Consider the following 27,998-nt stretch of genomic DNA (forward strand, 5'->3'; position numbering starts at 1 on the left):
TACCTGAGCCACTTGTGTGGGTTGTAGAGTCTGTCTCATGCTACCACGAGTGTGAAAGCAGCACCAACATTCAAAAGAGACCAAAACATCAGCCAGAAAGCATAGGTACTGAGAAGTGGTCTGTGGTCCCCACCTGCAGAACCACTCCTTTATTGAGTGAGTCTTGCTAATCGCCAAAGATTTCCTCCTGTTGTCTATTTTATTTGCACAACAGCTGTGAAATTGATTGTCAATCAGTGTTGCTTCCTAAGTGGACAGCAGAAGTTTGATTTACTTGGAGTTATATTGTGTTGTTTAAGTGTTCCCTTTATTTTTTTGAGCAGTGTATAAACAGAGAGCTCCTAAAAATAAGCATTTTCCTTCAAACATGATGCAATACTCAGATTTCGGGTGTCTTTCAAAACATTTCATGCTGTCGACATTTCAAGCGAGCTGAGCAATGAAGAAGCAAAAAAAAGCAACAAAAGGCATGTTTGCAAGGCAAAAAAACTGATTTATTTTTCACAGAGCTTTCTAATTAAATTAAACTAAGTTCACTCAGAGTGCGGAACAGAAAAGTGACTTCCTGGCTGCTTCTGAATCTCTCTGCAGGTCCAACTCCAGAGCCAGTGATGGGGAGTTAGCATCCAAACCATCTTCAACCTCCTGGATTATTTCACACATTTTTACATGTTGCAACCACATGTTTCAAACCCTAAAAGGGTTTTTCTCTACTAGGTTTGCAATTCTACAGAGCTGAGCTGCGTGTGAATTTCAACCTTTGGGATATTATTATTAAACCCAACCCTGCTTTAAACTACCCCACAACTTTGTTGCTGTTTGTTCACAAATGTTTTCTAACAAAACTACGAGGCCTCCACAGAACATCTGGATTTATACACAATGAATTACAAACAGGTGGGGTCTATTTACTAACTGGGTGAGTTCTAAAGCCAGTTTATTGCACTGGATGCTATTTAGGGGAATCCGAGTAAAGGGGGGATGTATGCAAATGCAGGACACACTTTTCAGTCAGATTTTTTTGTGAAACGTAATTTTAAGAGATTGAGCTACAGATTGATGATAATTGTCCCCTAAAAATAACCTTTGGCATTCCAGTGTTGTTTATTCTGAAATAAAAAAGACTGTAGAAAACAAAAATATCCTCTTTTATATAAACGTCAGGTACAACTGAGATGGCAAGGACATACTAATCTGTGACACAAAGGCTGGCCGGAGCCAGACAGAAGAGCCTGTCGCGCCCTGGGCCAGTCCAAAGCGCCCTGAAGGGAGACAGGGCTGTGATTAGGCTGGCCCTGGACCAGTTTATATGTGCGCCTCTTCAGGGTTCAGTGACTGGGTTTCTAAGTCAGTCAAAATCCTGTGATACAAGGAGAGGACCCTTCACTTTTACACAGCTGTCTTGATTTTTCATAATTCCAATCTAATTAAAGCTCATAATTAGGTTCTGGCAGCATGAGCGGGTGGAACAAAACTCTCAAGTCTTCATGGGAACGTATCATTACTTGAGCGTTAATGAGAAACAAAATCCTTAAACAATCGCATCAGTGATGATCTCACAGCTCAGGACTCTATCTCCTAATCTGGAGCGCCTGAGCCAAGGTTGAAGCGTTATCAGTTTTCCCCGAGAAGGAACACATACATGCATATACACGTGTTCCCGGGCTTGTCGGAACATGCTCTCCTTCCACAAACTGACAACCCTGTAGAACATTCACCTGTAATGAGCTGCTGGCTGTGACTAACCGGCTGGAGATCTCCAACATCAATCCTACAGTCGTTGGAGTAGCTTGGCGAGCTTGGTTGTAAATGGTTAAAAATAAAAAGGAAGAATAAAAGTTACAAGGTTTGCATGTTACTGATCTACTGTCTGTCTGCAGGAAGTGAGTCAGACTGACACCCTGCAGAGTGAGGTCAACCAAACCAGACATCTCCATAGTCGGGCAGGTTCTTCGCTGATAAGGAGAATCAAACTGGACATTCAGTCGGCAGGATGAAAAAGGCAACAGTTTTTTTTTGTTTTGTTTTTTTAACCAGAAAGTGTTGTTAAAAGCTGAAAACCTTAAGAAGTGGTTCTTGTGGCTCGTAAAGAATGATCAAACAAGATGTTGAACACCAAGTGTGAAGAGGAAGAGACAAGAATAAAAAGAAAACTATGCCTGATATAAACTAAATCGTTTGTACTTATTAAAAGAGACACAAGACAGATTGTACCAAGTGCTGCTGATTTTACCCCTTTCTTGTTTTGACCGTTTCGTACTAAACGTCTGAGTGTAAAGCAGAGCTCTTTGCAACAGGACCCAACCGTGTATCAATGCAAAGGGTATACTATTCTAATTTTTAAACCGTTATCAATATCAAAAACATATTTAATAATCAATAAGTATGTAAAAAAGCACGCAATAAAAAAATACGAGCAGAAGGCAGATAAAAGCTGCTCTAATGAGATAAGATTTATTTAGTGAGTATCCAGTGAAGAGGAGGGAGTCAGGAGAAATGTTTTCTGAGTTCAGTAGCTTAAAGACCCAACAAACTGGCACTCGATGGAGCGATTTAAAAGCCCTCAATAGTGTGCCCAATATACCTGTAATTTACTACAGAGTGAATTAACCACCCGTAGCCAAAACTGTAATTTAAAACAATTCTGGCAGCGTTCAGGTAGAAGACATAAAATCTGCTCTGGTTCTGACCAGCATGTTCACTCTGTTGTGCACAGGCGAAAATCAAAACATCGCGAAAGCTGCGTCAAAACACGATGCAGTGGTTGTGCAAGTCTCACTTTTTCCACATTAATGTGTTTCATGTTCTACTGTTGAGACGTCAACGTCTCTACATATAAAGTTGTCAAAATGCTCTAAATTATTTGTCTGCTATTCTTGTGTGTCCGAGGACACTGTGGATCCACATGACATCATCTACATCTGGTACTAAAACTGCATAGTAAATATAAATCGCGGTTGACATTAACAGCCATGCATGCAAACTCTGCATGCCAATAATATGTTTGACTTGTTGGATAGACTTTCATGGCATTCCATAATTTCAATTATTACAGTCCTTTTTAGGGTCTAAAATATGATATCTGCTATTCAAAGCAATGTCCTATAATCTTCTTATAAAGTACTGTAACAAATTGTGGTTATGCGTCTCTAATTATTAATATCTACAGGCAGAAAGTGGCTCAGAGCTATTTTAGTTTGATCAGGAGTTATAATTTCTCATTTCCCATCAGGGCTGCACAATATCAGGAAAATACATAACTGCAATACGATTGCTGAATATTGCAGTGATGATATCATTGAACCCATAGTTTCCAGACACTTTGCTTGTCTTTTCCATCACTGTAGTTTTCCCACCATTTTCTGTGAACTTTAATATCTCAGCCACTAAAAATATTCATATGGTGACCATCAGGGGTGGCTGGAGACCATCACACTGGCTACATTTTTTACTTGCTTGAGTGTGAATGCATGGCACTTGAAATGTGATGTTCAACCAAATATTGCTTCAAAGCACTTTGTTGAAATTGCAACATTGCAAACATTTACATATTCAATATATTGTGCAGCTGTATTTCTGGAGCTATAACAGGGATCGGTCCCCCAATAAATGGAAACAAGCTGAAATATATTTAGACATAATATCTGAATATGCCTATTATTAATCTCCATAATTCATGAAAATACTTTTCCAAAAAATAAAAAATAAATACACACAATGATTTGCAAATATGGGTATGAAATTAAAGTAAAAAGGGCAATGTGCGGTGTATGAACTGGCCAGGGGGCAAACTGACCCAACCATGCCCAACGTATACTGCTCCTTCATTACTTTACCTAAATATTTTTCCTGACTAACAACTTGTGTCAGTAGGAGGCCACAATATGACTGGATTCATCTGCAGATTGGAGCTTTAACTGAGGGGAGACATCTGAGAAAAATAATATCTGCCTTTAAATCTGAAATCTGCCTTCTGTGATGTGGTTTGTTCAGCAGACTACTTTCGTTTTACTCCAACACACACACACACACACACACACACACACACACACACACACACACACACACACACACACACACACACACACACACACACACACACACACACACACACACACACACACAGTAGCAAATCCAGCACTGCTCATTTAGTGACTTCAGATATCAGATTTAGCCATGTGAACATAGTGTGCATGCATACATGCAGAAAACCACACACATACACGTGTCACCGCAGCTCTGAATAGATCTATAGCTCTGTATCCAACGAGCTGCATGAATGAGTCACTCTCGTTCTCTCTGCCAATCAAATGTCATCTTCTCATTTTACTTCTTTCCAATAAGGCAGTTTTCCTTTCAGCGCGTTTTCCAACAGACAAAAAGGCTCCAGCGTTGATTAAGACAACTGCATACAAGCGGTTCGGAGATGTGACACCGGCAGGATAAAACAACCCGACTATTTGAAATTAGCTTTAATGGTACGATAGTTCCCCTGAAGTCCCAGCCAGAGGAGACATCAACAACAACTTATTACTACATGTTGCCACATAACAGATAACAATACTCATATCTGGTACTGATCAACTTCCATTCCAAGGGGTTTCAAAGTGCTCCATCCGTCTACAACAAAGTCACATTAACTCTTATTTATTAGGCATCAATAACACAAAGTAAATCCTTCTCACATCCCCATTCAGGATAAGAGCAGAACCTGGGACCTTTCAGACAATAAAGGAAACTAGCATAGAAATTACTGACAGATTTAGCTGCAGCTTCAAACACAAGTTAAGCAAACATCAAGCAACAACCCTGAAAAACTGGCTCCATAGTATTTAGAAGGGAAAGCAGTGTTACAAATTAAAGCTCTTAATTGACTGCGATCCTCTTCAGTGTGAGCATCGCTGTAAAAGCAGGAGTTAGGGCAGTTTGTACCTCTGGATTTGACAGGTGTGTGCTGATGCAAAGACAGAAAGACATCAGCAATGGCCTTGAGGAAGCACCTGAGAAGCTGCCCACCAATCTGCGAATGGCTACAAGGACATTTCTGAACCATTTGGACTATGTCACTCGATAGTGAAAAAGGATTGCTCACAAGTGGAAATTCACCCCAAGGTCAGATGGAACAATGCTCAGATAAAAAGCAGCAAAACCAAGAGCTGTGTCTCAGGCTCTGCAGGCCTGGGGAACATGGTCAATGTTAAAGTTCACAGCAGGACAATCTACAGCAGGACGGCTGAAGAAGCAAAGAATCAAGGTGGTCCAGTCAAAGTTCGAACCTCAACCTGATCAAAATGCTGTGATGGGACCTTAGTAGAGCTGTACAGAAACAAATACCTGCATCTTTAACATTAAAACAGGGGGATATTTCAGCCATGATCAGGTGATGGGATCTAACCTGTAGCTCACCAGTTCAGTTCACATCAAACATCTATAAACAACAGATTCTGGGTGATGGAAAGCCCTGACCTGAAGCACTCCTAATCATCTCTGAATGTCTGATTAACTTTATCACTCAGTGTTTGTGGGAAGTTTTGTTGATTGGATCCATCTGGCCTTTCAAACATTCCTAAGTAATAGGTTTCTGGCCCCTCCTAAACAAAAGCACCTCATCAGCGCTGCATGCAGAGGATCGTCACTCAGAAACCTATCAGTACAGTACTGTAACATGAAGATTTGTTAAACTGCCAGACAGCCGTGGTTCTGCCCTGCCACTCTTCAGCCTGGGCTCATGTAATGGATCTGCTTTTAGAGACTTATAGAACAATTACGGCGACAGTGATTCGTTCTGGAGAAATGTGTCTGAACTTCTCAAAAACTTCAAAAAAACAGCCAACATGTGTGACGTCTGGGAGCGTTAGTCAGCCTTTCCTCAGAGGAAAAGTCGTCGCGGTCTTAATTCCTCTATTACATTAAATCTGGATCTTCCAGTCTGCAGACAAAGTGGCTCGCTCCGTTTGTAAAAACATTAAAAGATGGAGGCACGACGGCGTCACCGCAGGGAGATGGCAGCCCTAATGAGAGCAATACGCTCATGAGCTGTAGTGAGAAAATTAAAAGAGTGTGTGTGTGTTGGGGGAGGTAATGCAAGACAGATATCACCCGTTTTCATGGCACGTGGGGGGTCCAGACCCCTAACAAACAGAGCATGCTCAGAGTGGGCGAGGAGAGTAAGTGGGTGTCTGAGAGATTAACAGATTTTATGATTCGGTAAAACAGATTCCCCCTCATTAATCACCGTCACTGACTGTGGCTTTCACACACACTACAGACAGAGAAAACAGGCCATATGAGCCTTTTAAATGCTGGTTAACTGTTATTCAGCCTTGTTTTATTTTCTATTAAGCTTTGGGTTAGGATCAGGTCGGTCTGTGTGCTGCAGGTGATGAATAACCTGCAGAGAAACGAAGCTTCTGATGATCAGTCATACATTTTATGGTCTGCCTCTGAAGTACAGAAATTAGATACTCATCTTAACTATTTACTTATTCTAAATGTTTAGATTTCTTTTTACATCTTTTTACTATTTTAATGAAACAGGTTTTTAACTTTCCGTCTGACGGACTCTGAGCTCTATGCACATGTATCTGTGCTCAATTACGTGCGTATACAGTATGATTAAAGGGTTTTTTAGACTTATGTGCATATTGTTCTGGATCTTTCATATCTTCGTAGAATAAAAATTTTTTTTTTCCTCTCCTTGTTTAGGAACTTACTAATATTTCAAATAAACCAGAGGTGGTGTTTTACATTTAGCGGCATCAGATAAAGTAAAAAACCAAACTAATTTAGTGATACATTTTTGTAGGCCTTATTTGCATTTGATTCACAAATGCAAATAAAAAAACAACAACAAATAGACACTAAATTCTCCTAGGCTTTGTGGATGCATAAAACCAGTAACTCCCAGTACCATCAACCAGTAATAACCCCCCACTATTTCTTTTCTGGCAGATGTTCTATTGTGTGCCAATATTTCCACATCCAGGGTGTTTCATAAGGATTGGAGTAGAAAACGGATTAAAGCAGAGTAACTAAGCTGTAACATGTTTAACCTTCCTGTTATCCTCTGAGGTTTCGCACTCTTTATTAGCAGCCTGAATAAACAGCTGGAACAAAAAGTTCACCCGACATCATTTTAAAATGCCTCATTGACTCTATAAATAGCTCCGTAACAACACCAGGTAACAAAAAAATGTAATAATATAATTAATATAATATAACTAATAATAATTCATGATATAATTAATATAATAATAATAATAATTGAATAATAATGGAATCAAATCCATAAGTGAAGGATAAATTCTAGATTCTAGAGCGAACAGTTTGATCATTACAATAAGTTAATTCTGTTGATGTTCCAGCGGGTTGAATTATTCTTTGTCCCAACCAGTTATAGATGCCGAATAACCTTCAAAGATTAAACAATCCTCCAACCCTTCCAGCTTTGAGTTGAGATGTGTCGCAGCATTTTACTGTAAATCTGATGGACATGGAGCTGTTTGAGAAGATGTACTACTAAAAGTACACATTACAACACCCTAACCAGAGTCGCAACAAACACACCACACACTGATTCCCAAGGCTGGCCGAGACAGCCATGGGAGAAAGACAAAGCTGAAAGATTCCCAATGGAGCAATAATTGGAACAAACACACTGTGATCATCACTTGTTTGCTCCAATCCCAGCAGAGACGTCCACGCTGAAGCTCTAAGGGCCTCTTCACACCTATACTTCGTTTACCTTGGTCCGAATCAGTTCAGGAATTTGTTAACTTGTAACTCTTTCTGGTGGTTAGGTTTCTAACACAGTCACTACAAACCAGAATCTTCAGTGTATTTATTGGTCCAATGAGACTGGGGCAGTGGTACCAACTCTAAATACAGGAAGCAGATGCTGCATTCGGAGCTAGTTGAAAACATGGGAGAATCCGATCCTCTTACTATTTTTCTGGGTCTTCCAAGCAAAGTTATCTGAGTAGACATCCTGAAAGGTGCAAAGGACTTCATGCTTTCAGAAAAAGATGCGCAGCCTTTGTTTATTAGTTTATTTACTGCATCCCACAATGCAATGCATACCTGGCTACAGAAAGATGTTTGGCTCAAGCTTGCAGTGAACACCTGGCAACTGTGGCGAACCGAGGTCGGATCATATTCACACCATGAACGAACCGCTCTAGACTTCGGTTGGAACTGGACCGAGACCACCTCCTCCACCCAGTATTGGAACAGTTGTTTTGGTCGGCACCCTGATGCGATTGCTGTGTTAACGTTTACACAAAAAGTTCAAACCTTCCTAAACTGTCTCTGAAATGCATTAAAGACATGGCCAATATGTGTAATAATAGAACCTCCAATTAGGTTTTTCGGATATTACCCTGTGGTTCCCCTCCAACAGTACCAGGTGAAAGAGTTCAGGTTCAGCAGCATAATCGGCTACATAGCTCACTGGACTTTAGAGATGACAAAGAGCTGCAGTAAATTCAGGAAACTCGGGTGGAGTAATGTACAACACTTCATAAACAACACACTTCAGGGCGCTTCAGTTCTGACAGGTAGCTCACGGGTTCCAGGTGAGGTTATATAATCCATCTCGTTAAAACTGTACTCAGATATGACTTATGACGAGCTGTACTAAGGAGCCTCTTTGAATAAGGAGTTTTTATCATACAAACAGAACACAGGCAATTTAATGCTTGAGAAAAAAGGAAACATTGCATATGAAAATATTCGTGAAATCATGTTTTCCTCTGCAGAAATGTAGCTGTGTACCTGGTTTCTTTCACCGTGTTTGAATATGAAAACCAGGTTTCAAGTTCACCATAAAACCTGGATTTAAGACGGGTGGCCTGCAAATCAAAAGAGCACAGATGTTGAGAGGTTGGGACAAAGTGTCTCTGTCCACACTTAATCGGGAGAACTCCGACCCAATGAAAGCCTCCCGGGATCAACGTCGGTCCCAAAGGGATGCACACAGTCCTTGTTGTTGTTGACATAAAGATAAAACATTAAATATTTCTGCAGGTTCTCTGCAAAATCTTCTTTGTAGAGGTTATTTGTGAGATCATTAAAAAAATAAATAAATAAATAAAATTCTGACTGCTGGACACGAGATATTTTCTATACAGCAGTGTGAGCTTTAAAATGCAGGTGCAACGCCAACAGAGGTGCGGGAAAGGTCTGGTCTGGATCAACCAAGTCCAAACAACCACAAACCCAGACGGCCCAGCCAGTTGGCAGGATTCCCCCCGATGCCTCTTCAGGTGGTCTTCCAGCTTATTTTGCATCAATCTTAAACTGCTTTCTAAATTAGCAGGATTACCAAAGACTTTCCACTGGTGAAGTAATGCACTGCTGATGAATGGATGGAAGTCATGTCAATACAACCATTTTAATGGGAATTAATAGAAGCTGCCACCCACAGTGGCCCACTCTAAATACTTCTACATAACCTCGCTGGCTCCGTTCTACCGCTTACATTTGTTCAATCAAACCTTACAAACAGGAATACTGGAACTACATTACAGACATAGAAAGGACCACAAAAAGTGTCTCAAACACCAAATCCAGCAGGGAACATATTCTTTAGAAAGAAGTTAGGACACCCTATATGTTATATAGGCCTGGATATGTATTAATGAAAATACTGAAAAATGTTAGTAATAAAAACAAACTGACGTTTTTGTAACGATAAATTAGGACATCATTCAATTTATTCCCCCTTAAAATGGCTATGATCACACACAGGTTTATCGCACCAGGAGCACATGATGAGAACATCACTACTCAGGATTTTCAAGAAAGTTTGCCCCATTTAAACCTCAGACATTCAGTCTGGTGCTCCTGGGTTTAGCAGAGAGTGAACACCGTGATCAGCTTCAAACAGCCGTCGGAGGCCTCCAGAAGGAAAGTTGAAGCAGCTGGTAGAGGATTTAAAGAGGTCTAAAGAAATCTGAACAGAAGACATCTCTGGCTTAAACCAAACACAGCGTTCCAGGGTAAGAAATTCACATTAACATGAAACACGGAGGTGGAAGTCACATGGTTTGAACAGAACAATCCAGGAATTCTGTCGTGAACCAGAAGGTGGCCGAGGAAATAAATTAGAATATCTGTAAAAATAAATTGAGCTGGACCTTTCAACATGAGAATGACCTAAAACATTCCTGTAAATCCACCAAGATTAAGACATCGGGACTCCTGGGGAGACTCAAAGCCCAGATCTTTATCTGTTTTTAGGCTAGCAATGAGGTGTCCTAAATGTTTCCTTAGCTAGAAAATGTTAATTTGTTGATTTGCTTCATTTAACAAGTGAAACAAAGTTAATAATTGTTGTTTGAGTGGAGTTTAATCAATCCTACCGGATTTTAAGAGGAAAATAAAAAATAAAACCAGACATTGATGAGTGAATGCTTCTTCAAGAAGAACTGAATATTTAATGTGATGACTGTTGCTTATCTGATCTCTTTTCCTCTATCAACCCACTGATGATAGCCAAAACACTTTCAAAGTTGGAAAACTTTCAGCCCAAACAGCTGCAGACAACACAACCCACCTCTTCGTCTCAAGTCTCTCTCAGCCTTGGTTGGAGGAGACAACAATCCCCAAAAAAGATCCAATAATTGGCGGTGTGAGACGGACAAAACAAAACGTTTCATCCAGCGTCGAGGCGTGAATGCTGACTAAATGTGGTCAGAAGAGAAGTTCATGCAAAGAGAGAAAAGGACAGGAATAGTGAAGCGGGAAGAATGGCGTCCTGTCAGGTGTTTCAAAAATATCTGTCCCTCCTTATCTGCTCGCTGAGGTGAACCGCTGGTTCCACTTGACCTGTTCTGTTGTTTTATTGGGCTAGCTGGGGGTGAAATGTCGCTGAGGTAACAGAGATTCACTCAATCATAAATACTAACAGATAGGACTGGGTCAACAGGTCAGGCTGACATGGATCCTGAGACGAGGAGCGCATTCTCTGACTTTTATCCCAGTCTGTAACCTTTGTCATGCGAAACAAAAATCTTAATAACGGTTTCATCCGACAACAGCAGAGATAACGCCTTCAATCAGGAAGCAACACGGCAACCATTTTAGTTACCTTAGGCAAGGCCCTTTGGAAGCGTTCCTGTTTAGATAGATGTTAAAACCTGTAGTGAAGCGTGTAAAATCTAAGAACATCACAGCTCACTGAAAAAATGGGTCAACAACAGGCGGTCTGAAGTTCTCATGGCTCCAGACTGAAGCCATTTGATTAAGATTGTGGAAATCTTTGTTTTAGAGACGGTGGCAAAAAATGTACAACTCTAGGCTCTTATGGACCAGCGCTCAGAACCTGAAATAAATTGGTTAGTTTAAATGCCAGGAAAACACTCTGTGCCGACAGTCATTAATTAAGGTTTCTAATAACAAGAAGTGCTCTAATTTTCTTTTTTTTTAATCCAACTTTATATAAATTATGTTAAGAACATTTAATGACAACATAACTTCTGCAGTTAAACAGTAATGTTCTAATGTGTATAATTTGGGTTTCTAATCATGTCTTTATAATAAGGGGTAAAGAAAAGAAATATTTCCTTTAAGGGATTGTTTCAACCATGGATTCTGTGCTTTTCCCGAGATGAAGATGATGAAGCAGTGGGTGCTGAAGAGTGAAGGTTATCAGATGAAGGTAAATGGAAACAGATAGTTCATCTGGATAAAAGTTCTGAAAGTTCAACTACTGCAGCTTGTAGTTTGGTTCTGTTTTGTAAGCTGATTGAAGCTGCACAAATACCCAAGATTAAAATACTGTAAACCCCAATAAAAACCAGAGGGTGAGAAATTTTCAGCAATTCACAATTTTTCTTTCTTTACTTTTTCTTTTCTCAGCTTTCTTTGAAGCTATAAAACAACAAGGGAGGAGCCTAAATATTGGGATACCAATGCTGCTACATTCCTTCAATCGCTTACGAGAACATTTTGGCTACTTGAAAATACTTACAGGACAAAACAAAAAATACTTGTTTCCTTTAACCGTTTGCTGGTGGAGTAAAATTATTCCAGCTTTTGTTTTAACTGGTGTTTGTGAACCAACTCTGGGGCTCCGAGGCCAGTAGGATCCTAAACTCTGGATGAGAGAAATCCAATCTTGAGAAATCTGATCAGCAGGCCATCTCAGGATGAACCAGATAAAGACCCACCCCTGGCCATTTGTTTTACTGCTGCATTTTCTATACCTGATAACATTTTTGTGCAACCATTAACCCATTTGTTGGCTTAACACTTTATTTTTTACTTTTTTCTATAAATTCTTTAAATTTGCTTCACGTCATTGTTTCATTTATTTGAAATGGTCCAAAATTCTCATCTCATATCTTATGAAGAGAGAAACTGTTTGTTTTGGAGCTGTTGAAAAAGATATTTTGGGTGAATGTTCTTTGTGGAAACATTCAAATAGTTGCATTCTCTAGCTTGTAGTCCTGCAGCAGCAACCTTTAAGAAATCTGATCTTAAATAATTGAAGCATCCTCCTACCCTGTGCAACCTGTTGTCTGGAGTCTGGGTCAGCCTGCACTGACCCAGGCTGCGGCTGCTTGACAGCACATCAGAGAGGTGCTGACGTTACTCTGCTGTGTTTTTTTCCAGGTTCTGCTTGCCCAGACTTGGCTCGGTAGCAATCAGGAATGTGATCGGGTCAACTTTTGTCAAACTAATCGCTCACAGTAACCACATAATGAGAGGAAAACCTGAGGAAAGTACAATCTGTGACTGGCGTTCTGAGTTTGTGCGTGGGGAAGAACAGATATGACATTTTTCAGTTTTGTGACAATTCTGCAGCTGTTTGGAAAGAAAAACGACCAGTTTTATGGTGTGATATCACCTCGCCCGACTGATCCAAACAAACATGAGTCAAAGAAGTACTCCACATTTTCCAATCAAATAATAAAAACTATACTTTTATATCTCCATTTTATGCAGCTAAATTGTCTCCAAAACAGCTGAAACAAATGTCTGAATCCTTATCAGCATTCAGTCCTTCAGCTCTGCAGAGGTCTGGCAACGAGTCAATCATTTTATTCAGGTGTGTTGGAGATGGGATGCATCTAGAAGTTGCAGAATAGCAGCTCTCTGGACCGGACTAGGGCGGGCTAGGTTTAGCTCAAAGCATACCCGTATGTTAGAATGGCCTAGTCAAAGTGCAGTTGATAATCTGTGGCAAGACTTTAAAATGGATGTTAACAGACCCTTTCTATCCAATCTGACTGAGCTTGGGCTGTTTAGTAAAGAAAGTCTACAAACATTTCAGAGCCTGGATGTGCTCAGCAGGTAGAGACATACCCCAGAAGACCTGCAGCTATAACTGCAGTGAAAGCTGGCTCTACAAAGTATCCCTTCAGGGGTTGAATACTTCAGCATGATTCACTTTTCAGCTTTATATTTACAAATGTTTTAAAAACAACGCGGTGTTTTGCTCCGACTTCATAACTATGCACTGCGTTGTCTTAGTCGGTCCCATAAACTTAAAATAAAATACTTTGAGGTTTTAAACTAACAGAATATGAAAAGGCTAACGGGTGTGAATACTTATGTGAGGTACTGTGTGTACACATTTCTTAATTCAGACACATTTTACAAACACATCTGAATTACTGGTTAGGTCTAACAGACCTACTGGTCCATGTTTACTGGTGTTTTAACAGGGAGACAGAGTGTGTGGGTCATTAGCTCTGCTGTAAACCAGTGTTATTACAGCTAGCTTAATCTGCATAAAGATGTCCCTTTCTTCTTCTTGTAATTACGAGTTGAGTCATCCCCCGCAACCAAACGGTCTTCCTGAAGCGTGACAGTGAAAACACTCACTTTATTGTGACCACATCAATGCCAGGTGAAGCCACATTGTGACAGACGTACGAACGCACCCGTGTCTGAGCACCTTAGCGTGCACGACGGTACATACGAACTCTGACATGCAATTAGACTCTCCGTCATAAGCAGCAGCCACACCAACTCACTGCTAATGTATGGCTCCTTTCAGTCCACACATGCAACGCGCCACAGGCAGAGCAGGCTCGCCAGTCCCGGCCGTCCACAGCTGTGACGTCTCATATGTGGACCGTTGTTGATATAAGGAAGAACACCAGTGGAAAATTGGAGCTGGTGCTGGTGGGGCCAGACTTCTGACTTCCTGATAGGAAGACAGTGCAGGCTGACCCATATTTGTTCTGTTTTTTGGAGATATTTTTATCTGCGTAAGGATACAGGACAGGGTTTTCAAACTTTTAACACTGCCATGGGTCTCCTCACATTAAAACTTCAGAATAAAAGCATGTACTGGTGCTATGAGCCACCCAGCTTTACTTAGATCCAGAGAAACTAAAGGAAGTTGGCATGGAGGAGACTATAAATGCTGGAAAACAAGAGCCCATTAAAAAAACCTTGGTTAGCTTACACTAAAAAAACGAAGCTGTCACACAAACTCCTATAAGCCTTTTACAAGCAAAACCAAACCAGAACACGGCTCAAAAGTACACAAAGGCAGCTGCACGGAGTGGCATGTGGGTTAAACTAGACGGTCTACTTTTAAAACCAAACGGAAGTGTGGCACAGCCTCGGTGATACTGAGATTCTGGAAGTCATTAAGAGGGAATACAATGTCCAGAAATCAGAAATAGGCAACAATGACATGCTGGGCTGAGTCGTTCTCTAAAAATAAAGCAGCCGCTGATGGAATCAGCAAAACAAGGAGGCCTGATTCGGAAACCTCAACGTGTTTGTTTCAATAAAGTTTTCACTCCCAAGGAACTCCAGAAAGACATCCTTCATGTAAAATTTCACGTCTTTTCAGGTTGTCTTTAACTATTTGTGACATAAAAAGCCATCTTAAGCTGCAAAGAGAAGGAGAAGCCACATTTCTAATTAGGACGTTGTGTTGCGGCGAGGCATTCCCCTCTTTAAACCTCTATTATGGGCCCCTGGATCTCTGCCTGCCCAAGATCACCACAAAGCGCTCCTGACTAAACTGAATTTAAGAGCACCTAAATACACAATAGGAGAAAATTATAATCATTTCGGCAAAAGCAGTGGTGTTACAGAAATATGAGAGGAATGTTAAACTGTAAGAGCCGAGGTTTTCCAGTTAAAGTCTGCTTGAATTTCAGGTGAAAGGTGTTCTGGAAGGGAGATTCATTTCAAGCTTTTCACAGATTTGTGGAAAAGTGGAGCATGCAGCTTAATTTTCCCCAGATCTCACCCTTATTGTAACTATCACACATTCCAGGCTTCCCTCTAGTTTCTGCATGGGATAACAGAAAGGTTTTCTGTAAGCCCAGTTCTGCAGGATTTAACGTGAACCAGCTCGGATTAGTAGGAATAAAATGATGGTTTCAACTTGCAATAGGCAAAATTTCACTGTCAAGTACTCTGATGTCCTGAAATATACTGGAGGACATTTTGTGTCCACTTTAACAACGGACAATTTTAGGTCATTTTTCTAAATGCTGCTCATAGTCCACAATAAGTACACATAGATATTTTCTTTGGTTTAGGGGTTATAATCTCTAATACGTCATAAGAATCAAGTGCTCCAAATGAGAATCAGAACCAAAAATAAATGGAAAGAAAACCAAACTAATAAGCATTGATTAAGAACATAGGTACAAAACAGGGGTAAGATGTTAGGAAATGGGATAAGAACGAGCAACACTGAGCATCGCATGGGTTTTCATTAGAGATGCACTGATCCAGCTTGTTCATCCTAATTATTATAACATACAAAAAAGGAAAACGTAACAAAGAGTCTTTAAGTCCAGTTTGGAATCAAACATAAAGTGAAGGAAGAGGAAGATTATCCCCATTTATGCATCAAAGATTATACGGGATGCCTCTCAGCTTGGTCTGATTCAAATTTAACCAGAAAAGTACAGAAGACAACTGTAAAACTCACTGTAAAACGTTTTCTGCAAAAACAAAGTAAATTCTGTTTGGTGGACTTTTCACCTTATTTCCACACCACGCGTGGGTGGAACCAAATCCCCCAGACTGTTAGTATGCAACCATGGTCTGGATAACTAACGAACCAACTACTTTGAACCCGATTTCAGGAATCCGTGGGGTAAATACAGAGCCGCCGGAGGAAACCATGACTCCAGGAAATCAGCTCCTCGGTTACTGTAAATATCTAAACATGGTGGCTTGGTTTTGATGCCGAAGCCCTGCTGGTTTACTGTTGGTCTGGGCTGAAAGTTGTGGGTTAAAGCGGCTCAAACAGTAACAACAGAGACGGATGGATCCTCTGCAGCGCCATCATTCAGGCACACTTTCCCTGGAGCGGACAGTCCGCTGCCACCGCTGCTGCTAACAGGCTAACTGCTGCTGTTTTCATCAGAACAAACCCCGGATCTGTAAAAGTTGGTTTAAAAAGCGTGTAAATGTCCACTCACCCGTGTCTGCCGGGGTTTTCATCTTTCTCGAAGTCTTCGGCGGCTCCCTCCGTGACTTTTCCCGTCGACTGGTAACTTCAAACGGTAGCTTTTAGCCGAGTTAGCAGCGGCTCTGTACTACCTCCCCCGGTGGTGTTCTGACCAGAAAGAGCAGATAAATTAAAAAAAACCCGGTCAAAAACTCCGAATGGAGTTTAAACCACCTGCGTTTGCGCTGAAACGTGTTTGGTTTTCAGTAAAGTTGCCCTACAACCTCTGGAGCACTGGGGAAAAATCCAGTCCTCTCCAGGGAAGTCAGTCTGAATGGCGAAAGTTTGGAGGAGTCAGTCCGTGCTGCCGTTGGCCGCTTCGGGAGCAACGGAATGCGGCGAGTTCAAATTTTCACTCGTATCGCTGAAGCTGCGGTGTCGCATGTTGGAGTCCCCCGGGGCAGCAGCAGCATCTTCCTCCTGATAACAGTGGCGCTTCGGGGAGGAACAAAAGTAGCGAAGCCAGCTCACTTCTTTCTCTGTGCCCCCTCTTTTTCTCCTTTTTCCACTCAGTCACTGCGTGCGCTCTCCAGCCCCCAACTCGCCTCCTCCTCCTTAGACGGCCGGGGTGTCGTGTTTCGCTCTCCTCCTGCCACACGGGGCCGCCCACGCTGACCCACACAGGGAGGTGGGGAGCGAGGAATCGAACGCCCACTTTTCAAAGATCGTCTATGATAGGTCGACAGATTGAAACGTTGGACCATCAACTGTACAGTAAATATCTGCAAGTCAGAGAAAAAAAATCTTTTCCCGATAATTCTCAGAAAAATGCTTTTCATAATGTTAAATAGTTATAAAGATAAAGTGGGCCACGTCACAAACACCATTAAACCATATAAATATACCTGAAACATTACAGAGCTTCCATAAGACTAAGAGAGCAATCACAAAAAGAACAAAAATGCCTAAGATAGTTTGAGGTTTACAAAAATCTTGATTTAAAAAGTAAAATGCTTTCATTTATTCTTCTACTGCTTACCCGAGAACAGGAAATGCAGGTAACAGCTTTAGAAGGCGTCTTTGAAGCTTCATCTCCTCCAGATTCCTCCAGCTCAGCTGAAACCAGATATTTACACACACTGTAACCTTTTTTTCTCATTGTCTCACTAAACCTTTCCTGTTCTGGGTCAGTTAGCATTGCTAAAATTATTTCCTTTTGCTTAATGAAAACAATCTTTTAAGAAATATATTTTAATTTTCTTTAAATTCAAAACTTTACACACATTTCATCAATATTTGGTAGAATTGCCTATTAAACTGTATGACTCAGGTCAGTCACTTTGGGTCTCCTTCCACAAGCTTCTCACAGCAATTTGCTGACATTTTGGCCCATTCCTCCAGACTCAGCTGGTTTAACTGGGCCAGGTGTGTAAGCCACCTTACTCACACACACCTTTTTAGCTCTGCCTGCAAATTTTCTATGGGACTGAGATCAGGTCTTTGTAGTGGCCTCTCCAGAACATTGACTGGGTTGTCTTTAAGCCCCTTTAATTTGGCAGTATGCTGAAGGTCATGGTCCATTTGGAAGATATTTTTGTCCAAGTTTGAACTACTTTGTTAATGTATTGAGATGTTGCTTTAAAATTTCCACATCATCTATTTTTTGAAGTGCACCAGTCTCTCCCTAAGCAAAACACACCCAAAATATGTTGCTGCCACCAATGTTATGTACAGTTGGGATGGTGTTTTTACGCTTCCTCCTTTTTCCTTGAAATATAATATTCGTCATTATGGGCAAACACTTAAATTCCAGTTTCATTGGACCACAGAACACGTCTAGAAAAAATAAGGGATTTGTCCCTGAGTGCATTTACAAACTTTAATCTGGAGTAATCACTTCTTCCTCACTGTTTGGCCTTTGAACAAATGAATGTGGCCCCTTCAGTCATCTGGAAATTGGACCCAGAGAACAACAAGAGTTCTAGAGGTCCAGAATTCTCTTCCTGATCTCTTGACTGATTTATTTTGTGTGTTTGATTGAGGTGTGCCTTACAACTGATCAAACAAACTTCATGTTATCAATTACAAAAGCATTATTATGGATTCAACCAAAACATTGTTATTGATGATGGAGATCAGAACTAAGACTTCCAGGTGATGTTCTCTGTATTTTATGAAAAGAAGGAGAGGGGTTCATCGCCTGTGTGTTTGTGTTTTTATAGCGCTTCCTATGAATTCAGCTACATATATCAAATATTAGACACTATTAGACCAAAACAGTCAGCTCTAAAATGAAAACTGTACATTTTGGAGTAGTTCCACACCTAATGAATACTTTCTGATTCGACTTGGACCAGGTTGGGTCACAATGACTTGTGACTTAACCTGAACTTGAGCCGTTTGACTTGTAATGAATGATATCTTATACCAAACAGAAAGTAGGTCATTTTAAACAAGTGTTGCTTATATATTTCTGGAATAAACAAATATTGATTTCAGATAGGGCATTTTGAAGCCACAGATCTAACGCAACATGCATTCAGGTTACAACAGAGAAGCCATAAGGACAGTAACAGTGGAGCGGTGAAAACAATTATCTCCAAGTTCATTTTCTACACAAATTATGAGGCGGTTAGGAGTAAATTAATTGGATTATGCAAAATACCCGACAGAACAGCAGAAACCTCTAACTTTCTTTGGGATTAATAGTTACACAAAGAAAGAAAAACCAGGGTTAGCGACGATAGAGGTCGACAGCACCAGATTTATTTTTCAACAATTTCTCCTTATATTGAATAAAAAAATAACTATATCCAATGGGGACAGACATTCTTGGCTTACATAAGTTCTTAAAATATAATTAATGTTAGTTAAGTAAATTGCATTTATTGCTAGTTAAAAGATGGAGGCAGAAAAGTCATTTTAGAGACAGCAGTATTGGGCAAAAACATTTGTACATTTCTAATGTTTCTAATGACATAAAATACACACCAGATGCCAACAACAATCTGAGTGATCCACATACACGAAGCAATCAAGGCAAATTAGTTCTCAATAAACTATTAGTCTGTATTTAAATATTTAGCGTTTAAAACATAAAATTACAAGTTAAGGGCTTTAGTGGGAAAACAATGACTTGGTCCAACCTCTCCCGCTTACTTTGATCTATGAACATGCTCAAACGATTTTAGTTTGATATGAAGAAAAAATAATAATTTCATTCTCTTTGCTGAGTAAATTGCGGACAGAATGAAAATATTTATGTGTTTGATACTTAACCCGTATTTCCTTGCTGTAAATTTAACAAGTAACAGGTAATCCGACTTAAATGAGTTCCTCAACAACTATTCCCCCCATCATACTAATAGACGATCTTTGAGGCAGGCCCGTCGCTGACTGCGCTGCTTGCCGCTTCGCTTTCATCTCTTTCTCCCGTTTGGCGCGTCGTGCCGTTGCCATGGAGACCGATCACAGCCGCGGGTGACGAGAGGCGCCGCGTTTACCCGTAAAGCGCGACATGGAGGCGGCCAAGGAGCCGCAGCCCTTCGGCGAGGGACGGAAGGGTCCAATCAACAAGTGTCCTGTCCTGCAGGAATGACTGAGACATTTACATAGATTGTAATTATAAGTGAACAGCGCCTGCAGTTGATCAGGCTCTCATTAGCATTATGACCTCAAACTTACCCCCACACGCCCCTTTTCCTGGGTAATGAAGGCCCTTACACCAGCTCCTAGAGGGAGAGGTGTTTGAAGAAAAGAGCAGTGATTACTCAAGGTGGGAGCAGGAGAGCGGGTTGGGCCCAGGAAGGAGATGAAGTGGCAGCAGTAAGAGTTAGATTAGCAGTGGCTCCTTTCTTTTACCTTATTTCCTGCTGATTAGTCACCCCATCCTCTTCAGTCACAACCATCACAAAACGTCGCTCTGACTCACATCTGAGCTGCAACCCTAACCGGGATTTCATCTTGATAAAGGTTCTGGTCCTCACAAGGACTGCCTGTCCCATTGAGGTCAGGATGACAAAATTCCTATAATACGATTAAAAAAGGCTCCTTTCCAACCTATTTCTCTACTGAGTATGGACGCTTCTTGCTTCTCCTCTACCTCAAGTGCTCTTTAATTTCCCACCTTCTTCACGGTGAGGATGATGTGTGCTTCTACCCCTTTAAAACAACCCACCTCTATAACACTGCTTTAACTCAGTAACAGCAAACATACTGATTATTATTATTATTACCTTATATTAAATCTAACGTTCTTTGCTGCTTTTAAATTATTAGGTTGCTGTTAAGTTTCAACTAAAACTTAAAATTGGTGATTTTTCCAAAGATATTTGATGCAAGTTTTGATGAAGTGAAAAATGTGGAAAATCTCCTCACAAAATGTCTTTAAAAAAGCATTCATATTGTTCCTTCTTCAGCTCATGCTCCTACTTACAGTCTACAGTCTCCTTAGTCTGTTGTATCTTTGGTGCCACCTTTTGTTCAGAGGTTTTATCAAATCTTATTTCCACATTACCAGCAGAGGGACCTGGGAGGACCTGGCAGAACCTGGTGAACCGGGGTCGATGATCAGTCCTTCATGAATTACGCTTTAGACCTGGAGTCTTCCAGAAGTTATTTCCACAGCTGGATTTTTTCCATTGTGTGCCGTTTGCAGGAACAGAGTTGTTCTTTCTAGAATTGTGATGAAGGTTCTTAGACATCTATAAAGATGACACTTTCTGTGTAAAAATCAAATGTAACGTCCAGCCAGAAAGAAAAGAATACGAAGAGACACCTGGACTCACAGTAAACACTCCAGTGGATCTGTGCTGCAGTGCCATTAAAAATTATTTGCCCTGTTTCAGATTTCTTCTGTTTTTTGTCACAGTAAAATTTTTTCAGGTCTTGAAACAGAGTTTTATATTGAACAAGGATTACCTGAGTAAATACAAAAAGTAGTTCTCAAATGATGAGTTCATTTGTGAAGGGAAAACCAACCTGGCCCATATGGGAAAACAATATAGTCATCAATTTATTCACTATTATTAATGGTTCAACTTTACCAGTCACACCCAGGCCTGATGACTGCAAACCCTGTAGAATTAAAAAAAACACTTAAATAGAACCTGTCTGGCAACATGAAGCAGGCTAGACTATCTTAATTATGAACACATTATGTCCCCATCTAAAGACATTCAAGATCACAGGTGAAGCAATTTCACGGACATCTATCAGTCTAGAAAGGGTAACAAAGCCGTTTCTAAAGCGTTGGGCCTCCAGAGAACCAAAGTGAGCCTTTATTCACAGATGGAGAGAACATGGAAAAGCTGAGAGCCTTCTCAGGAGTGGCCAGCCTACCACAATTACTCCAAGAGCACACTGAAGACTCGTGGAGGAGGTTCAGAAGAACAACTAAAGCTCTGCAGGCTGGGGTTTGGGATTCAACAATAAGACAAAGAGACTGGGATAAAACGGCCTCATTAGTTGAGTTCGAAGTCTAGAACCACTGCTGACCAAAAGGAAACAAAAAGATCTGTCTCACATTTACCAAAAACATCCTGGTGATCCCCAAGACTTTGGGCTATTCTTTGGACTGGCGAGATAAACGTGGAACGTTTTGGAAGGTGTACCTTCTGTTAAATCTGGTGTAAAACTAACAGCATTTTAGAAAGAGAACATTATAAGTCAAACATGGTGGTGGTAGCGTGATGGTCTGGGGCTGCTTTGTTGCTTCAGGATCTCAGTGACTTCCTGTAATTGATGGAACCATGAGCTAAAATCCTGCAGGAGAATGTCAAACCATCAGTTTGCGACCTTAAGCTCAAGCAGAGGAGACTCACAAGTCCCCTCTCTGAATGGGTGAAGAAAGGAGGTTTTGAAGAGGCCTGGTCAATGTCTGAACTTCAATCATATAGAGATGCGGTGGGATGACCTTTAAAGTGATTAAAAACCCTCCAATGTGGGTAAATTAAAACACATCTGCAAAGGAGAATGGGGCGAGATTCCTTAAACATGTTGATGTGAAAGACTCATGGTCAGTTATCACAAACCCTGATGGCAGCTGGTTCTGCCAAGGATGTTATTTGGTTTAGAGAGATTTCGCACCCGGGCTTTTCCCACTGCAGCAGCTCTGGATACTGAACGTTTGCTCTACCTGAGGATGTGCTAAGAAGAACACCTCGAAGAAGAGGAGCATGAACGTCTCTGTTGTGTCTGTTTTCTTTCACCACGACAACCTCAGAGTAAGAGGCATCTTTAAAAACCAACGAAAGGAGTTTCAATTAAACGTTTAAAGTTTAAACAGTTTATTTTCCATGGTTTAAAAAAAACGGAGTAAAAGTCTGGAGGTTGTGTTTTAAAACCAGATTTGTTTATAAGAACCTACCTGGCTTACTGGAAATACCGTAAATTATAATATAATGCAAATTTAACACAATTCTCCTTTTCTTTGATCAGGTTTTGGTCCTGAGTGAAAGCAAATATGTGTGGCTGTGTGGGTGGGGAGATGCCACACAACATCAGGAAACTGCATGAATCAAAAAGCAAGCCTCCCACCCCACCGCGCCTTCACTGCAAATCAGTTGTCTTAATTTCACAAAATAAGCACTTTGTAAAACCCTAGGAAGGCTGAAAGGAGCTTTATTACACAAATTGTCACATTCAATGTCTAATTTATGTGAATTGTGATTTAAAAACATAAAAAAAAAATATTTGAGGTAAAAAAACGTTCTGGGACTTTAGACAAAATTGATCAGTGTAGGCTGCAAATGTTGATATAATTTGGTGCTTATCTGTGTCAAAAGCTTCCTTATTCCAGACATTTTATAGAACAAAAATATATTTAATAACTGAACATAACAGTCTCCTAATTAAGATCGGCTTTCTTTCTGTAAGCTTTAAAATGATCTGCCCGCTACTTCAGCTTCAAAGGGTCATCATAGCTCAGGTAATTAATTTTACGTTTTAACAAAACTTGTCTTATTGTTTTGTTCTGGGGAAATATTGATGCAAGAAACACTATTATGACCCATGAAGAAAATAATCAGGGCAGTTTAAACCAACGAGGCCCCATTTCTAAACCAGGGCTGATACTAGAGCCAATTCTGAATAGTTCTGTGAAAAATGGCTCAGACCCATTTGGGTTTTCCACAGCTGGACAACCAGCTTGGTACACCATCACTGAAAACAACTCGAAAGAGCCCCGATGCAGGGTGAGAATTCACCAATTTATTAATCAACTGGCATCCATTAATGTCTAAATTTGTTGTGAAGCAATGAGCCGCACTCAGTAGCTGATGGGTGAGAAGAAAAGTGACAGTAAGCTTGTTTTATTCTATGTAATTACTGCTGAAGATCAGTGTGATTTGTTGTTTTTGTCCTAATTCAGGCAGATTAGAATCAAAACCAACTTAAGAGTTTTGAACTTGGTATTTACATTTTAATTAGTGGTGAGTCTCATGAGCCCGGCTTCAGCTTCCTGATCTTGAGGAAATATCTACATGCCTCTTGGACAGTTTCACTCTTTGTCATGTTAAAACCACAAACTTAACAAAAGAGTGGATGGAAGGAAAAGGTTATATTGTTTTTAACAACAATGCCTTTTTATTCAGCCCCCTGGGTCAGTACCTAGAACAAACCTTTATATTTTTTTTTACAATTTCTCACTTCTAATTATTGCTGTACTTTGATTAGGCAATTCTGACACATGAAAAGGCTTCGATCTAAACCATTCCAGTTGTCGTTCTGGCTGTATGTTTTGGGTTGTTTTCCTGCTGGAAAGTGAACCTCCACCCAAGTCTCAGGTTTTTTTGTAGCCTCCAACAGGTTTTCTTCCAGGATTTTCCTGGATTTAGCTTCATCCATTGTCCCATCTACTTTGACCGGCTTCTTGAGCTCTGCTAAAGAAAACCACACATCACGAAGCTTCCACCACCATGCTTCAGTGTTAGGTTTTTCTTCAATTTTAATCTTAGACATGTAGACCCAAAAAATCAATTTGTGCTCTCATCTGAGTAGAGCACCATTTTCCACATGCTTGCTGCGTCCCCTATACACTTTAAACAGACTTTTTATGTCTCTCTTCTTGCCACTCTCGCCCAAAGGTCAAATTTGTAGAGTGTGTGACTAATAGTTCTCCTGTCAACAGATTATCCCACCTAAAAGGTGAATCCTCTAATTATATGTTTAATAATTCTAATCTTTGATCTTCTGTGTAGGAAATTAAGGTGAAAAATGAACAAATGTTATACAAATTTTTAAAAGTCATACGGAATGTGGAGAAATGTCATTTAAATGAAGCGTTTTGAGCCTATGAAAATATGCATTCAAGTCTGTGTTAATACCTCTCATCTGTAAGCTTGTTTTACAGTGCTGTATCATGAAAACCAAAGTTTCCAATGCTTTGTTGTGGATTCAAACCAAGAAAAACACAGATGAAGAGAAAAGGCATCATGTTTCTGCAAGATTTTACTTTCTCTTCCAGCAGTGAGCCTCTGTGGTGGCCTAGGCCTGCAGTCGGGGGACGAAGACACGAGCTGCATGAGAAAGCAGCAGCAACAAAAGCTCAGCAGGATATGTGATGGTTACATAGGTGTGAACTGCTTGGGGAATCGTGCCTAATTGATCAGCAGAGTCACCCTGGGTTTATTACTGAGGTGGTAATGAGAGTAATCAGTAAACAGGGCAATCAATCAGCAATGATTGGTAAATAATAAAGAAAATCAGGATTTAACAAATCAGGACTTCTGCAAATGGGGTTGAAGATGTTTTTAGTTTGCCTGGGTTTAGTCCAAGTCATATTTATTCTCAATGGTCTTTGTTGTTATAATAGAAACTAAAAGATTTGACAAATTTTTGGGATAACTAGTTATCAAGACATTGAATGCTAAAATGAATTCATGTTTTTTACAATTGTGAATTTTAGCGCTATGTAAGGCTTTGGGTAAATAATGTGTAAGGAATATGTTGGTGGGAACACAAAATAAAACCCAGGAGGAATTGTTCCTGACTGAACCAGGATTATTCCTGTATTTATTTTTATTAAAAGCGAGTGATTTTTGCGTGAGGAAATCTGGCTTGTTTTGAAAATGGAAAATCGGCCCGAGGGGGTCAAATGGAAGCCGAGCCACACCCAGAGAGAGCGGCACGCACTGCCTGACAACACAGCTTTAATGGGAGAGGCCTTTTCACACTGGCCCATCTGCATGCATAAGAAAACACAAGCTCCAACTCCAAGAGCCAAATGAGAAGGCTATTATGTTGGTGAGAGGCCGGAGGGTAGAGTTTGCACGTGTCTGGGTTCATGTTTTTCTTTAAAAGATGGAGTGATGAGGACATTTTCCATGTCGTGTTGCTCTGCGCTGCAGCCTGACAGCATGTTTGTGGAATAAGGAGGCCCTTGTCTCTGTTTCTCTCTGTCTGCCCTCTGGCTGGTCAGATGATGTCTGTCTGTCGCTGCTGCTCCTGTCTTTTACTCAAAGCTGTCTTGCATCTGGAGATAAGCAAGAAAATGTTGCAAATGGATGGAGGACAGACACAAGACAGGATTTTAAAGAAGAATAAAAACAGCTTGACAACTTCTACTTAGTGAGTGTAAGTGGAGAGGGGGAGAAAGAAAGGAAGAGTGAAGCAGGGACTGAATGGGTCCTTTGTGATTAAAAGGCTTGTTTATTTTCTTGGCGCTTAAAGTCTTCAGGAGCCACATTGGGCCTGTCGGCGCTGTTTAACACGCGTCCTTATTGCCTGCCCAACATCCCAGCAACCAGACCTGGATCGCGACATGTTTTCATACCACTTGAACCTTTCCACATTTTGTCAGTGAGTTTTATTGGGATTTTACATGACAGACCAACAAAAAGTGAAAGGAAAATAATACACTAAAATGTACAGGGCACACTTGCTGCAATAATTAGCTGCTGGAATAGTTGCCATAAAAAAAAACACATGACAAGCAGTCTCACAGCTGCTACCTTTCTAACTTCCTGTCGCAGCTATCTGTGCTACAGTGATAATGCTAGCTTGAAGTGGAGATTCACTTTCAGCTGTGTTCCTGTAGTTTATGTCCTTTTTTAGCATTGCTATCAATTAGGAATTCTGGTCATGGCAGTAGTTGGTCAAACATTAATCACAGGCTCTTTATGACGCAATAAAACCGACCTTTATTATCCACATGTGCACTAAAAACCACCACCACAGTTTTGCTGCTTTGAGGTTAAAAATCAAATCTGGGACTTAATCCAAATGAATTGTGTTCCAGCTGCAAAGAGGGAAACATGTGGGTTTAACTAGCTGTTGAGCTCAGTGGCCGGGCTAACTAGTATTAGCAATGCAAATTGACAAGAAAGTTGCAACATGTTTACTTGCCTTTAAACTTACATTCTTGGCCCTCGAGGCAAAACGTCTGGACACCCTGGTATTGACTGTATTAATTGAACCAAGGCACCATCGTTCCTTTGTTTTCTACTTTGCATCTCTATCTGCTTTTCTCTGTGTTTTGACTGGAAGATTGCCTTTGAGTGATGGACACGCATCATAAATCAAGAGAAATCTAATGTTTTTATTCAGTTTGTACAGAGCTAGCAGATGTTATCCTAAGACAACAATTTATTTCCATTGCTTCTTTTCTTACTTCCTATAGTAGCTAGCTTTGCTGCAATGTTGTACAACCAGTATGTTTGTCTGTTTATGATATTGTGATTTCAGTAAACACAAATGAAACAGACTAAATAATTTGCAATCATGTGTGTATTAAATGAATTACATACTATTAACTGCGTTGTTGGTCCATATGACGATATTCTGGAAAATTCCCACTTCATTATAATACGTTACATTATTCAGAGATAAAATACACTTCAGGCCGACAGTTGTATGCAGGCAGTCACGCTCGGGACACAAACCCTCTCTGTTCCTGTCTCCCCCGCTGCCTCCCGTCTCTCCCTCCCTCTGTTTTATGTCACTATCTCTCTCCTTCACCCCTCCAGCTGGTATTCACACATGTATAATGGGATTAACACGCTACTGCATGAAGAAAGAAAAACAGAAAAGAGGAAAGATGATGAGGAAACGGCAGAGGAGAGAGACAGATATAAGTAAAACAAACAAATAGTAGAAAGAAAAAGTATTTTTCCATCAGGGATTTATTAGGTCCCGGGAGGTCAATGGGGACTTTTCAGGAAAAACTACGCCTGACATTCCCTTTCTCTAAATACAGACAAATCAGCAGGAGTCTGAAAAATGAGCAACAATTATCAATACATATTAGTTTCATAATAATCAGATTAGCTGACAAAAGGAAAACAAAAAAATAAAATATGATGAAAATACTTAAATAATTTCATACAAAGTATATTTTCACAGTAAAGGTACATTAATTTGCCAACAGTATTTGCTCATCGCTCATCTGCCTTGACTTGCATACAAATTTAAGACATCCCATTCCTAATCCATAGGGTTCAATTAAATTAAATTAAATTAAATTCCATTCAAGAATAATTTATTAATCCCAAAGGGAAACTAAATGCTGTTGTAGCTCATATTATGGAGGTTTCTTCAAAGAGCCGTTGAAGGTGCTGATGGCTGTGGGCAGAAAGGATCTGATGTAGCGGTCTGTATTACAGCCAGATTACAGGTGTTGGTC

The 27,998-nt window shown here is 40.4% G+C and overlaps 2 protein-coding genes across 2 annotated transcripts in view; both read right to left on the reverse strand.

The window, feature by feature from the left end:
- The window catches only part of erf (Ets2 repressor factor), a 41,511-nt gene extending 24,969 nt beyond the window's left edge, over positions 1-16,542 (reverse strand). The window contains exon 1 of the mRNA XM_047383194.1: positions 16,410-16,542. Coding sequence (XP_047239150.1) covers positions 16,410-16,431 — 22 coding nt within the window. The 5' untranslated portion in view covers positions 16,432-16,542. The remainder of the gene's footprint in view (positions 1-16,409) is intronic.
- Positions 16,543-25,318: 8,776 nt separating this feature from the next.
- Positions 25,319-27,998, reverse strand: part of LOC124878960 (POU domain, class 2, transcription factor 2) — a 124,989-nt gene continuing 122,309 nt past the window's right edge. Inside the window, exon 16 of the mRNA XM_047383190.1 lies at positions 25,319-25,850. Coding sequence (XP_047239146.1) covers positions 25,834-25,850 — 17 coding nt within the window. The 3' untranslated portion in view covers positions 25,319-25,833. The remainder of the gene's footprint in view (positions 25,851-27,998) is intronic.

Source organism: Girardinichthys multiradiatus, chromosome 13, assembly GCF_021462225.1.
Source record: "Girardinichthys multiradiatus isolate DD_20200921_A chromosome 13, DD_fGirMul_XY1, whole genome shotgun sequence".
Taxonomy (NCBI): Eukaryota; Metazoa; Chordata; class Actinopteri; order Cyprinodontiformes; family Goodeidae; genus Girardinichthys; species Girardinichthys multiradiatus.